A 15,486-nucleotide genomic window follows, 5' to 3' on the forward strand; every position below is an offset into this window, starting at 1 on the left:
TTCACGTTGCCTAATTTCTAATCTTGCTTGAACTTCTGACCTCATGCACAAGACCGCGTTGCCGAACGTCAGCCCAGGAACCATGACCCCTTTCCATATTCCTCTCACAACATTATACCTATTGTAATTCCACAGTGCCCTATTTTTCATCACTGCTGCATTCCTGTTATCTTTAGTCGTCACGCATATTTCGTGTTCCCTCAGGTACTTGGTCCCATTGCTTATCTATACGCCCAGTTATTTGTATTTATCTGTTATTTATAGCGTGACTTCCTGTATTCTAAGCTCACTACCTTTGTTATCATTAAAAATCATGACTACTGATTTTTCCTAACTGAATCTAAAATCTAAGCTATCTCCCTCATTACCGCAGATGTCCATCAGCCTCTGCAAATTTTCCTTGTTGTCGGCCATTAGCACTATATCATCTGCGTAGATTAATGCTGGTAGTGCCTGATCAATGAGTTTTCCTTGTTTGACTAAAGAGAGGTTGAAGCCAAGTCCCCTTGCCTCTAATCCTTGTAGGTACATCATGAATAAGAAGGGTGACAGTGGGCACGCCTGCCTAAGTCCACGTTTCACCACTGTGGGCTTGGATACCTGTTTTTCCCACTTTTTAACTACCTTGTTAGTTTTATAGATTTCCTTTAAACGATTAGTGACTCCATCTTTTACACCCAGTGTGTCTAGTATTCCCCACAAGTCCTCTTGAACCACGCTATTGTGCGCTCCCTTGAATTTCTGCAGGCCGGTAGGAAGCTTCACAGCGCAGCGCCCGATCTTGTGAAACGGCGCAGCCATGCAGGCAGGGCATTCAATTCCCTCCCTATTTTTTGTATACTACTGTCCTTGTGTACATCGTAGAACACATAACAGTAATGATAGCAAACAGATCATTGATTCGGGTAGGCTTGGTGTTTTATTTAAAATGGAACAACGAGGAAGCTGCTGAAGCTCGTGCCTGTATACAGCTGCTTTATATGGAGATGAAACTTTAACGAAAAAAAAAATGTAATGATAAACAGTAGGCTCATAACAAACAACATTTCTCTGAGGGTGCATGGAATATATGTCCCTTGCAAGGCTATGCATTGCAGTCCTTACTGCATTAATTATGTACACGTACTGCAGGGCATGCAAGTGTATGCAGACACACGCTGACGAAATGACATTTTTTGCTACATACAAACGTGCACCACACCAAATAAGACGCACGTGTTTGTATAGTCAGGGAACACTCGTGAATATTGATGAAATCACACAGCTCGCTTACAGTATAAAACAAACACAATTGCGAACAATAAAATGCGACGCTGTTTAAAGAGGCGGACCCAGGTTACGAGGAGAATTATCAGTATGGCATACACACCACGTGTCAAGCTTTTGCAACATCTAAAGAGACTAAATATGGAAAGTTGCCTTTGTAAGTTAACATGACAGTACCAAATGGAGAAGCCACACGAGAGAACAATTCATCGTGGGCTAAAGAATGTGTTTTAAATATTATACACAGCTTTGCAAGATAATATCGACGAGTTTTACTCGTCTAGGTGTGGGAGGTGTAGGCCTGATAAAATGCGATGTTGCTTCAGAGCCTTTCTTTCGTAATATTGCAATTTTATTCAACTCTTTCAAACGCGGCACCGTAAATTTCTACTGGGTGCTCGAACACGGCAAGCAGGTCGCGGGGCAAAATCTTTGTAACATTTTATTACCGAAACAGCGATACTAGCAATGCTTGAGCTGCACTTGCTGTTTTCTAAATTGTAACCTCCTCAATCTCACCACTGTGATCAGGAAACAGAGAGGAAAAGTACACTAGTAGTACGTAGAGAAATATTCAATTTCAAGCCCTTTAGCAATATCATCTAAACAAATTGCCAGTTCACTGTTGAATTCTCGATGGAAACAAACAGCTGATCAGGGACGCAAGCTTGGCTTGGCACTGGCTTGGCCGGTCATACAGAGCCAAAAGCCGCTGCAGGAAACTGGATTGCGGATCGTATTGAGACAAAATATTTTATGCATTTTTGTTTTCTTTGTTTCATTTCTCTAATTGCTCTTGTGATGGCGTGGACCGCGCTTCGTGATCTCACGTACCGGCGCACTGTTTTTAAGTTTAGTATGGCGCACGATAATACATGATTGCGTGCTTTAATGTAAAAAGGTTCGCGAGTATGGCAGCAACACTGCAATGTCGGGAAGAGGCACGGGGAAGAGGATAGTAGTAGAACCAGTAGCAGCTGCATGCCCGGGTGGAGCGACTGATGCCCAGATAAAGGAATGTCAACCCGATGCCTTTTGTGTTGGCCGTTCTGGCAGTTCCGCCGACTTTATAGAAAGAGACGACCCCGTCGCTTGTCCTCTTCTCTTTTCCTTCGGGCATCAGCGACAACATTGACGGACGACGTGTTCGACTTCACCGTGCACGTGAGTATAGGTTGGTTTTTCATTCGAGTGAATTCTTGTTCAGATTTGCAACTTGTCGACTTCATCCTGATCACCTGTCACCGGCAATAAGTCACATACGTGTGATGTTTTGGTGAAATAAATGATAATGCACATTTTCTGCTCCATTTGCGTGACTTAGCTACACCAGGAGATGAGGTAAAGCCTTTGTCGCCTAGCCACTAGCAGGCAAGATCGATCACTCGCATCCTTCAGTTCACGAATCAACGCGCCTGCCTTAAAATTAGTAAGCTGCTCGCAAAGAAATCTTACCGAGGCGATTTTGTTTTCTGTGAACAATGCACCGTAGATTTGTCTTGAATAACAAAAAAAAAACTTGAAAAATAAATGTCGCGACCTTTTAGAAAACGCCGTGTCTAAGAGCTAGACGCGGCATTTTGTAAAAGGCTCATTAAATTCAGTATGTTTTCGTAGTTTCTGCTTGAAATTATTATTGTCTATGAATTTCATGGCCCAATCTTTTGCTTTGGCTGAAAATCTCGGCGGCAAAAACTTTGTTCAGTGTCCCTTTAAGGGCAGGTGTAAATGCCATCATTTCAGTCGCAAATCTTTTTGCTAGTCGGTCGGCTGGTTAACAATAAGGGTACTAACTAGAGTTCCAGATTTCATCAGCAACACATCGTCATGGCTTCATCAGATGCTGCATTATATACATTCTATCCTCGTTTTTAAATAGGTGTACCGTATGGTCCACTGTTACAGGAAACAAGCGAGCTCATGGACAGTGAGCCATGTGGTGCTAACTGGCAGCGAGGCTTGTGAATGGGACGCATGCGCATAGAATCGGGGTGCGCCCAGTTTTGTCTGCCATTTCTCCGCCTGTACGCATGACAGCATTGGAAAGCGCATCCGTATTTTAGCTGCGCAATTTATCTAGCCCAGTGCCTCCTGCTTCAGGGATTTCCTGTGAGCACAAAAAATGCATGATTTTAATCGTTGCTGCAGTGTTTTGCAAGTTGTCACCGTAAAGCACATCATATTTTTCGCATAATGCTCGCTGCAACTAGCAAGTTTCGATGACTCAAAATGCTGTTCAGGTCTGATGTAGCAAACATTTTAAGCTCGTCCTCGTGACCATGAAATATTGGTTTATTAAATAATGGAAGGCAGAGTTGGTATCAGTTGATTTACAGTGTGAAAATGAAAAGTGCGAAGGACCGTGCCTCGCAAGTAAGCCCCGAGAGCATGAGCAGAGAAGTAGCAGATGAGGATGCTCATGCGCTGCATTTCCAAATCTCACCAGCACTAATGCTTGACGGACTGCTGGCCACGCACTAGCGTGTTCTTTCTGAAACAGGACTTTGGCCCTGTAAGCAAGTTCTTGAAGGGCATAAGTAAAACGTAGAATGGGCCCCCTAAATGCACCCATCCTTGAACCATTGGGCTTATGAATTAGTGCCCTTTTCAAAATACAACTATTCTGAGCTATAAATTGTGACAGAACAGTGCACGAAGTTTAAAAATGGGAAAAAAGTCTTTAAATGTCCCCTTTATACATAGTGTTCTTGTGATGTCACTTCTGCCGTTGTCGCCCTCTCCCGCCATGCCCAGGTACCTACGGCAGTTCACGTGCTGCAGTGCGATTTGTTGGGGGCTCGTCATCTGTTGCTGTGAACGGTGTGGAAGCATTGTGGTTTTTTGTTGTCTTACTTTAACGAGCTTATCGGATTAGGAAGGCCTCGCTCGTTCACTCGATACAAGACCAGATAATCAAGATGTGTGACACATATGCCAGCCACGGCGTACACCGGCTGCCCGCCACAACCCATGAGGGCCTATTATCTTGCTTTCACTACAAATTGCCTGGCCCAAAAACAAGTGAAAGCTCAAAATCTCTCGAGCCGCAATTTTAACAGTGGATGTGCGAAGCGCAGCTGCTCCCATCGAAAACTAGTCGTGCAGAGCTAGGCAAGTTTACAAGAGTTATAATATCATGAATATATTGTCACGGCCTACGCCACCAAAGTAGCAATGTCCCCCCCCCCCCCCCAAGTGTTTTAAACAGTGCTGATGTTGAGCTTGAGCCTCTTTGATTGCAATTTGTGGAAATAGTCGAGGAAAATATTATACAAGGCAGATAGCGACTTTGCGTGGTGTGTGCCGCGGTAATGCCAGTCATCACTTTATTTTTCGCGTATGCTTTAACACACTTTTCACTTTGTATTTTGCTTTTGTTGTACGCTAATGTACAGTGGGGTCACTGAACATGATAGAGACCGTGTATAGAATTAATTGACTAATTAAAAAAAATTCTGACGCCCAACTTGAACCGATCGGCTATACTTCAAAGTGAACTAATATTGTTTCCCATTCTTTATAGTTTGTTTCAATGCAATACCAAATCTCCGCGATCGCCATCACGATTTTAACCGCCTTCCTCGCCATCATGATTTTAACTGCGGACAAGTTTGTATGTACAGTATCTTGGTAAGCTATATCTGTTTGCAGGTAAATACTTGGCTATGGCACTTACCCGTAATGAAGTTGCACCTGAAGATGCAAATATTGCAAAGTTTCTTCAAGTAGCTTTTGTTAATCTGCACCAGCCAAATACGCTGGTACTTTTAGGAAAATCGGAATGTGTGTTCTCAATTTCAGGTTATAACTTTCAGCGAAGAAACACCCTAAGCTCTGCTCCCTCTGCGTGGACTACTAAATCAACTTGCCTCACTAGCAGCTCATAATTTCTCAAACTTGCATCGTGAGGCAAAACTAAACGGGTGCAAGCACAAGGAGACAACATGGCAGTTGTAGGCGATAGATTCGGTTGGTGCCCGGGCATGTTGGTGCACCAACAATGACGAAAAGGCGCTGCGAGATGCACGTGCACACTTTGTATAGTTGCTGTATTGGACAGCAAACTTTTTTTCTTATCTGAGCAGTTTTACCAAAGGAAGCTTCATCATATGGCGTGATAAATGAAGCGAATCCACAGGTTGAACCACATCATAGCCTCGCTGTGCTTTTGTACTTTTTTTAGCTCGCAAAATTTATTTGTACATATAAGTGACAACTTGCCAGTAATAAGGCAGCACTTGTTTCTTTACCATATGATCATCTCCGGTGTGCTGCTGCCTCAATATTTCAAATTCTAAGCATTTACACCATTGTATGCTAACTTTTCCTTCAAAGTGAGACAAGCCACATGTGTATCGTAGATCAAGAAGCATGCCAGTTTTACGTACTTGCAAGGTAAACATCAGAAATGCACATTTGATCAAAAATACTAGTTTAATGGTGCATCTACATAGCAGAGCACCTGTGGCACCTCGGGAACAAGATAATGCCACATATGTTACAAGAGATAATTAAAAAAGACAGGGGACGTTCCATGAACAAATAGAAACAAAAATAAAATGGCACGTGGCAGCGAGCGAAGGCGGCAAGGGGGGGGGAGAGCCCGTGGGACTTCAGCGGATGAACGTAAGATGTGTGTTTAATATGTGGAAGAAAAAAAATTCAAAATTTTGGCGACTGAAATGAGGGTGACTTAGTGAGTGCGCTCATGACGAGAGTAAACACGGTTATTATTTTTTTTTTCAAATCTCTTTTGAAAGCCACAAAAAATCTGTATGTGGTGCAGCCTAACAGAAGGTCCGTGAAGGAAAATTATGAATTCGTCGTTGTACAAAGGGCTATTTTTTTTTTTTTTTCTTGCGCACCATCCCCGCCGCGGTGGTCTAGTGGCTAAGGTACTCGGCTGCTGACACGCAGGGCGCGGGTTCGAATCCCGGCTGCGGCGGCTGCATTTCTGATGGAGGCGGGAATGTTGTAGGCCCGTGTGCTCAGATTTAGGTGCACGTTAAAGAACCCCAGGTGGTCTAAATTTCCGGAGCCCTCCACTACGGCGTCTATCATAATCATATAGTGGTTTTGGGACGTTAAACCCCACACATCAATCAATCAATCATGCGCACCATAAATAGGGCTCAAAATTTAATTGCATATGTTGTTTTCATCCTCGCTGTATTCCGTGCTGTTTATGATGTAAAAAAAAAAGTAGCACGCTGAAGTGGTGCTGCTTTTGGGCAACAGTTGAAAATGGCGGGGTGCATGAATGCGGAATACTGCCGCTTACACTCAAATCACTCTTGTGGTCACCTCCCACTGTTTGCAGCATGTGTTGTGTATACACAGCTGCATATTTCCTAGCTAGAAAAATTTGATTTTAGGTGTCTCACGCCATTTTCCATGTAACTATTCCACAATTGCACACACTGATCAGCAGGCTTTCAATTGCGCTGAAGGACACAGGTGCCATAAAATTCATAGTCGATTCTTTCAAGAAACCGTATGTAAAGGCTGAAGCTTCATGTGTACATACACACACACACATACCATATTGTTTTTTGTACTTTATGAAAGCTGCGAAGGTCTCATGTGCCTCCAAGCATAACCTGTCTTATTTATTCTCCATCACCGCAAAAGTTTTGTGAATTTCAAATAAAAGTACTTTGCGCATGGCCACTTTTGGGTAATTTTTTTGTGTAGGTGTTATTTGAGCAGCCTACAGTGTTTACTTTATAAGCCTGTATGTATATGTTGCATTATAAGGATGCAGAATGTGTGTAGCTGTACAATATAGATGAAGTGTAAAAATTAAGTGTCTATTGTAGTGTTCTTGCAACCAATCTTACCCCCGTATTCTAGAACGTCCCTCCACTCAACGCTTCACCTTCACTTGAGATGGCTGATGGGAACGCCGTCTCTAAGCAGAGAAAATTGCTGCATGTCAGCAATAATCTGCTGTGATTCTCGAGTAGCGCAGCGTCGCTTTCAAACGAGCAGCGGCACAGTGCTCAACTCTGTCAAGTGAAGGGTGAAAGTCGAGTCGGGGAGCGTTTATGAATATGGGGGTTAGTTTTGTTGTCTTGTTAACCTGCCATTAACACTGGATTGATGCTACTTTGCTCTAGCTGTACAGTGCTCTCCAAGGCTCAAGGAGGCACCGCACGGGGAAGGCTCGGAGCAAACCATGCGTGAGTTTCCTTTCATTGTTACACTATGCACGTATTAAGTGATAGACTTTAATGTATGCTATTTGTATTGTGCAAGTTTTTGGGGACATACAACTTCCAACACTTATATGTTCTGACGAATATCACGCAAGAATGAGAAAAGCTTGTGCAAAAATTATGCAAGAGTGTAAGAAGCTTTTGCAGAAGTCTGTGAAATGAAGTTTTGAAATTTTGTGGCAATGTGTCATTGTACAGTGGTCGACAGTCTTGCTCAGCATGCTTGACTGCAGGGCTCCCGGCTGCACAGGCGCATCTACGGAGTGCCTGATGCATGATGGGCCAAATGTCAGCCTGCACACTGGTGCCTCTTATCCCCGTTTGTCTGTTACATCAGTGTCTCTTGTAAAGGGGATCAACTGTGCTACCTTTTTTTTTTTTTTCGAATGTAATAAGTTCTTTTTCCAGATTATTGTTGTTTTAAGGTAGAGCCTCACATTTCTATCAAATACTGAAGATTCTATTTTTCCTTCTAGATGCTATGAAGTCACTCCTTGTGTTACAATAGAGTGAACACTGTTATGAGAAAAGCTACTTTATAGAGTTAACTCACTCCATATTGACTTAACACACAGAATTGGTGAAAACTACACTCCATTCCAGCTGCATTAGGAATAATATTCATTTGCATACTTCTGTTTCTTTTGTTTGTTTGTTGGCTGGAGGTTTGGAGTATAGGGTGGCCAGAGGGCACTGTGTAGTCTTTCTTCATCTTCCCAATTTTGTGAACATCAATTGATAGCCGTATGGGAAGCAGCCAGCATGCTGAAACAGCGGTGCAAGCATGCAAGATGTTCACCATTGCATGCAGTCAGTTGCTGTGAGCAACCTACTGCATACAATTAACTGCGAGTGGTGAACTAACGCTGCGCTATGTGTGCCTCCTGGAAAGCTGCAATGGTAAAGTGCCACAATCGTATAGTAACATGGATAACATCGCAATTTGTTTGTTGAATAATTTTGCAACAGAATCAATGGAGTTTTGGATAAATTTGTGTATCTGCCTGGTTCATCAAAGCTACAGAGTCAAATGCAGTATATACTCGCGTATTATGTGTACTTTTTTTGTCAATCCGGTCATGTGTGAAACTAGTAGGAATCGCTGGCCTAAAAGCTCAACTGGGAATATATGTTGCAGGCGCTGTCACAACTGTCTCAAAGCGGATTGTCATTTGTTTGCTAAGCCTGTTCAAATGCCCCCATTTTCTTGAAGTTCTTCCGAACAGTGCTCACAAAAACCAGTTCCCACGACAGGGTTATACCAGAGAACATAAGTACTCTCCAATAATTGTCGGGAACCCAACGTAAAGTAAGATGCAGACAAGGAAGCGCGATGCCAACACAGTGCTGTGTGTGTCGCCCTTCATGTGTGTGTGTGTCCATTCCTTGTCCCAGTCTTCTATTGCGTTGTGTTCCCTCCGATATCTAACCAACACACCCAAGCTTCTATGTTAAGTCTTATTCAACGCACTCTTCTGCTGGCTCCCATACTGAATATTGCATGTCGAAGAACTCCACGCTGATGTGCTTAGCGGTAGCACGGTTTCAGTTTTCTTCGGTAAGCTTTATAACAGCAATCTGCCTCGTATATAATTATTGTAGCCTATCACAAGGAACGGTAAAAACGCAATGGCCAGATGGCGAAACCGAAAAAAAAAATGAGTGCGAAAATCTGTCTCATCTAGTTGATGTGACAGGTCCTTGCACGTGTTCAACATCTGTGCTGTGTCTCGGGAATACATTCTTGCCGTGGAAGAGGTGGGAAGATAGGAGGCAAACCTTCAGGCATTCGGACTACACATAAACAGGTTTCAGTTTTCAAGTTCGATATTCTAGGGAAAGCATAAAAGTTCATGGAAGAAGGGACCTTGCACTCAGTCCATTTTGTGTAAGACTGCACTCGCCTGCTCGACAAGAGATGTGCCTGACCAGAGCATCATGAAGTCAAATGTGTCTGTGTGTGTGCTGGCAAGGTGGCTCGGGCTGGTTGGGGAGGGCAAAGTATGCGAGCAAAAAGTTTTTTGTAGTAAAGCAGGCTGGCTAATTATACTGGTGAGCAAATTATGTGAGGATGCAAATTGTGCGAGTAAATATGGTATGTACTCTTGTATGTTTCAGCTCTATTGCTACGGATCCTGCGAATCCAACTTGGCATTCGGCAGCAACAAAGAGAGGTTCTGCAGGAGGTGCGACAGCTGAAGCACAAGGTACGGCTCTTGTCCGTGCCTCAGCATGCCCAGCCAGCACAGCGCCCCTCTGACCTTCCCCGGCTGCCTGCTGGTACAATTGGAGAAGTGGAGGCAGCAGAGGCAGCTGTGCAGAGTAAAGCTGTGGCTGCGGCTTTGGTGTATATTTCTTGATTTTTAATATGCCTATGTAACATGCAGAAATTTAGTACTGCTTTAAGATACTGTGTTTCGGGAAACAAACTAGTCAGGTTATCTCATGAGCCACTGTACTACAGTCGAATATGAATAATTCGTACTCAAAGAGGCCAGAAAATTTGTTCAAAAAAAAAGAAGTTCAAAATAATGAAAGTTACCGTAATTACTTGAATCTAACACGCACCTTTTTTCTGGTTAAGAGAGTTCATAAATCGCATGTGCGTTAGAATCGAGTACGAAAAAAAAACTGAATATGGTCATTCTATTGCCATCGCCACTTACAAAATGGCCGCCCCCTGCGTGCGTCTGCATGGCGCGTCGGTCATTTCTGCCTATGTGTTTTCCATGCGCGGCACTTCATACGTGTGCTGAGGAGTTCGTCATCTTGTAGTACATAAGCATCGACGCCATGGTAGAGCCGACTCCAAAAACTCGACGAGTGCACCACAATGCTGCTTCTAAAAGAAAAGTCGTCGCGTGTGTTGGAACGGACAGAAATCGGGCCGCATCGTGGTCATTCGGAGTTCCCGAAACGTGCGTGCGGGACTGGCGGAAACAAAAGCAGAATATTGTCGACAGCAAAGATTCACGCAAAGGCTTCAGTGGACCACAGCAGGGTCGGTTTCCACAAATTGAAGAGCTGCTCGGCGAGTATGTGATTAAGCAGTGAGCGGCACAGCGGCCCGTGACGACAGAACTGCTCCAAGTGCAGGCTATGCAGTTAGCCTTAGAAAAAGGGCTAATGCAGAGCCATTTTAAAGCGAGCAGGTGCTAGCTAACGAACTTTATGAAGAGAAAAGGCTTTTCCCTCCGAAGGCGAACGGGCATATGCCGGAAGTTGCCGGAGGAGTACGAAGAAAAGCTTCAGAGTCTTCAGAGGTTCCTCCTAAACTTGCGGCACAACAACGGCTACTTGCTTGGGCAAATCGGGAATGCCGATCACACGCCTCTTTACTTCGACATGCCTGGCACCACAACCGTCTAGGAGAAGGGGGCGAAGCAAGTTTGCGTACTGACATCGGGCCACGGTAAAACTATAGTGACAGCAATGCTCTGTTACACGTCAGATAGGCATAAGCTTCCCCCGTACTTTATATTTAAACGGAAGACGCTCTCAAAAAGAGTCGTTTTCGCTAGTGGTGTGATCAAGCGGGCCAACGAGAAAAAAGGGTGCGCGTTGCAACCGCTGTCTTGTTGGGTTTTTTTTTTTTTTTTTTTTGTCGTGGAAACCGGGCGCGCGTTACAATCGAGGGCGCGGTAGAATAGAGTAAATACGGTAAACGAGCGGAGGGCTCACCATGCAGTGATGCATGTGCATGGAGAAGTTTTATTCACAAATTACAGGACATCCGTCATTAATTAAAGTAGTCAATACATGTCTGTACACGTTGGCCTTGCAACGAGTCAACAAGTTTTGCGTGCAGTTTGAAAAGCATTTGTACTTCGGCTTCAGTATTCTCCTGGCAAAAGAAGTTGCGCGCGGCAATGTCCAGTGCTGACACTCTTTGAAGACAACTGTGTTGCCACTGTTACCATCTGCGCTGCAGCCGGAGCGTGGCCAGCACATGATGAGAATGGAGGAGCGTCTCCACCTGGAGAAAAGCAGATCGGCATTCGAGAGAGAAACACTCCGCGGCAGCTTTTTTTTTTTTTTCTCTTCATGCGCGGTGTTGAAAGGAGAAGAGTCTCTACATAGCAGGAACGAAAAACAGGGAAGCGTGACACCGGCACGTTGCAGATCGGCATGAGAGAGCCAACTCTCTGCGACAGCTTTTTTGCCCCTCTTTCTCTTCATGCGCAGTGTTAAGAGGAGAAGGGTCTCTACGTGGCAGGGACGGAAAAAGCCGAAGCGGGGCACAGGAATGTCGCAGATTGGCATTTGGCAAACATTCCACCGCAGTCTTTTCTTTTCTTCATTTTCTTCTTCAAGCACAGCGATGAGGTGTCTGAAGTGCCACCGCAGGATTGGGCGGGGTGCTGAGAGCATTTTCGGAGCGCGGTATAGCTTTGATAGGACCACAGCGTCAGTTCGAATTAAGTGTGTTGGAATTAATGAGATTCGACTGTATTTACTATAGTCTGTGAAGTCCGAGTGAACTGTGCTAAGCTAGCAGACGATGTAGGCGGCATCGTGCATTTGATGGGCAGTGACTAGCAATAGCCTGCTTAAAACAGACATTCAGTAATTTTGTTTATTTATCACCCTATTTCGTGTCCGCTGTGGCTCTCTCTACTTTGAGCTACAGTTCACCCTGCCTTGTGTTAGCCGATTTCTTACTCTTTTAAAAATCTAACATGCACCCAATTTCGCAGTGTGAAGAAAAAATGCACCTTTGTTTATTGTGATGAGATTTCTATAGCGACAGGCCTCTTTGTTGGCTATCACAGAAAAAATATAAACAGCAAATGGTGCGACCATCTAGTGCGACCTTTATTTTTCTATCAGTTTCATCTATGACCAAGATTTGGTCGCTCTAAGGTTGCCTCTTAGTACGCCTTGATCATGTTCATTTATCTTGTTGTGCTCTGCTTACAATGCATTGATTAAAAAGATGTCCAAGCTTCTTTTTGAATTCCACATATTTTATCGTTTTTCACCTGTAGAAGCTACTCCTGGCCAACATTCAGGCAAAGACATTGTAACCTCGAAGAAACGTGTACTATTGGAATTTGAGCACTGTACAAAGTAATCATACTATTTCATAGCTAGAATCAATATTTATTAAGGGTTATAACAGTGTTGTATTTGATTTCATAACAGCGAAACTGCATTCAGAGAAGGACTCTGATAGGTTCTCACACTGAGTGTGAGAGGGCTGATGTAGAAACCATTTTAGGTCAAGTGAGTTGAAGTTAGCGTAAAAAAACAATGAAATGTTGTGATGCCCAAAAATTCAAGTTGTTGTTTTCAGTGTCCTCTTCTTGCAGATTTTTATCATGAAAACATTTCGATGTGCTGTTGCGTTTACCCCATCTATGCTTCTTGCATTTTTTTACAGCGCAAGCACCTCCTGCAGATTGGGGGACGTGGCCTTCGAGAAATTGGTGTGAATGCCATGAAGGCTGTATTGGCACATGACGTGCAAGTGCTGTACAGCCTTCACGGCAGAAAAGGGAAAAGGGCCTTTGTGACCCTGAGGCTCTGTAGATTAGTGACAGGTTAGACTTGTTCATTGTTTTATGTGTGTGTATCCTTGTGTATTCTCTGTACTGCAGTGCTTCATGTGTACTATGGTATTTCTGTTCTTGTATGCAGATGTCATCTGCCAAAAAGCAGGGTGCGACCAGGCGGAGGCCCTCAACTTTATTAAGAGGTGGCTGCCAGGGTCTGGTGATCGCTGTGGGGGCAGGAAGCGGCGCTTCAGAGAAGCATTTGTTGTGGAGCAGCCCGATGATCCCCACTCTCAGAGTGCAGATTATCGGCTGCTCGCGGCAGCTGGCTTCCTGCCCAGCCACAGCAGCCAGGGCCTTGACAGCACCACTGTCACTGTGCCCCCAACGCAACCTGACCTGCAGTAGAGCGGGCCTTTTTTAGTTGTGTATATATATTTTTCAATGTATACATTTTTTGTTGTACCAAATAAATAAAAAAAAAACAAAGAATAAATAGTCTGCAGACTGTCGGTGGTGCACTGTTCGGCTAGCTTATGCTGATTCGGAAGCACCATCACCATGTTTTAGTTACAAAAAAATGCTCTAAACTATGAATATTCTCGAATACCATGTGGGGGACATATGTGGGGATTGCAAGTGGGGGACATACGCTTTCAACATTTACTTCCTAACGACTTTTTTCGATCTGCTGTACCAAATACCAGTACCAAATAAAGCACTCGCTATTGCAAAAGATAAATTGGTAAAAAAATAAACTACACTTCTAGTGTTAGCAAAGGGAATGAAGTATAAAAGATGAAATAGATCGAGTAACTGCTTTCAGTTCTCAGCATTCAATTTTCTGTTGCCCCAAGTATACAGGGCTGCAAAGCTACAAGAGCGGGTCATCGAGGCATATTGTTTAAATCTTCCGGTAAGAAAAATTCCCTACTAATAATGGTTACATGATGGCAAGCCAATCAGTAGCCAATATTCGTCGTGCAGGAAACATCGGTGTAATAACGGCATTTGATTGGCTGCAATGTGGCCCTGGATTGGTCCAATGTCGGTCGTACATCAGTAGCCAATATTCGTCGTGCAGCAAACATCGGCGTAAAAATGGCATGTGATTGGCTGAAATATGGCCCAATGTTGGCCGAACATTGGCAGCTTTGTCGGCAATACGATGGGCCTTCGTCGGCCCAATGTTGGTTGCATACTGGCTAAAACATCGGCAAAACGTCGGCCCATCATTGGCTTGAACGTCGGCCCGACATTGGAAGAAGTTGCACTTCCGACGTCGGTGCCGATGTTAGCCGATGTTGGTCCAAGATTGGTCCAACGGCGGCGTGCTGCCTGGGCACTTAATATCACCTTTGGTAGAGTGGCACGATGCCGTCAAGCTTGGTTCAGGCAGTAGCGATACTGGCAACGTAGTGAAAACCGCAGCATCGCAAACTGGCCCCTCAATCGTGTCTACCGCCGCTGGAAAGCACGTGGAGGAGCTAAAACCTAAAACTCCCCCTCCCACGGTGGCACGGGCCATCGCATTGCACTGCAAATTTTGACGGCGGCATCACGTCGAGCCTGACGTTTCTGCATAGGTCACGCGACTTCCGCTATGACCACGTGACGATGACCTGAAGCCAACGGCGCTGGCAGGGCATACGAACGGAAAGTTCAAACCGAGCAAGGAGCGCGTCACAGCCGCTGCAGGTATGTTGCGTTCGGGCCACAGGAACCGGCCGTAAAGTGAAGTTCGCCACGTGCTGCAGTTACGTGGATGGCGTACGGCTGCGCGTTGGCACTGCTGGTAAACCACATTCCCGTTTTGCCTGCAGGACTACTGATCGCCAAGCGTCTTTTTGGGGGGCTAAGCTCCCTAGCCGTGGGTCGTACATCCGCGATGTATGTAGTAATAATAATAATAGTAGTAGTAGTAGTAATAGTAGTAGTAATAGTAGTAGAGGATCGGCACGTGCCCACTTTTGTTATTAAGGGACGTGTAAAAGAGCGAGGGATTGTGGGATGCACCGTCTGCTACCAGCTTCCCGTTCGAGAAGAGTAGACGACGGCGAACCGCTCCGCCGCAAGCCTTAGATTATTCGGGATTCGCGCGCGCGGTCACCCGTTTATCTTCTACATAAACCATAGTCTACTATTTAGCCGTTGGCTCCTCCAACTCGAGCGGGAAAGGCAAACGCACGTATTGATTCCCATGAAATGAACAAAGAAAAATCAGGTGGGCCGCGGCTGTGAAGAGGCTACATGTCGCCTTAGCGACAGGTAGCCTTGGGGTGCCGAACGTTAGAACCAAGGTGAGTGACGACCATTTTATCACAGGTACATGTGTATTCCGCACTAATAAAAAGCTTAGCCATGAATTTTCGCGACCATTATATCGCGAAATAAATTGTCGCACAGGCGCGCTTAGCAAAGACATTAAGGGAACGCGCGGGCGAAATCCACCTGTCATACGAATTGAGCACCAGCCTTTTCACGCATAAGGCAGAAACGCGAAAGCT

The 15,486-nt window shown here is 44.7% G+C and overlaps 1 protein-coding gene across 3 annotated transcripts; it reads left to right on the plus strand.

Annotated features, from left to right (window-relative positions):
* Nucleotides 1–2,037: 2,037 nt before the first annotated feature.
* Nucleotides 2,038–13,475, plus strand: LOC142785267 (uncharacterized). Of its 3 annotated transcripts, none has more exons than XM_075883705.1 (5): nt 2,038–2,430; nt 7,386–7,448; nt 9,603–9,829; nt 12,868–13,027; nt 13,125–13,475. In XM_075883705.1, exons 2-5 carry the CDS (start codon nt 7,445–7,447, stop codon nt 13,385–13,387), a joined length of 654 nt encoding a protein of 217 aa, XP_075739820.1. In that variant the 5' UTR covers nt 2,038–2,430; nt 7,386–7,444; the 3' UTR covers nt 13,388–13,475. The 3 variants fall into 3 exon arrangements, with proteins under 3 accessions (XP_075739820.1, XP_075739821.1, XP_075739822.1); XM_075883706.1 differs by having other exon boundaries at nt 2,043–2,430; nt 9,603–9,691; XM_075883707.1 differs by lacking the exons at nt 2,038–2,430; nt 7,386–7,448 and having other exon boundaries at nt 9,627–9,806.
* The last annotated feature ends 2,011 nt before the right edge of the window (nt 13,476–15,486 follow it).

This window comes from Rhipicephalus microplus, unplaced genomic scaffold, assembly GCF_043290135.1.
Source record: "Rhipicephalus microplus isolate Deutch F79 unplaced genomic scaffold, USDA_Rmic scaffold_20, whole genome shotgun sequence".
In the NCBI taxonomy this organism is placed as follows: domain Eukaryota; kingdom Metazoa; phylum Arthropoda; class Arachnida; order Ixodida; family Ixodidae; genus Rhipicephalus; species Rhipicephalus microplus.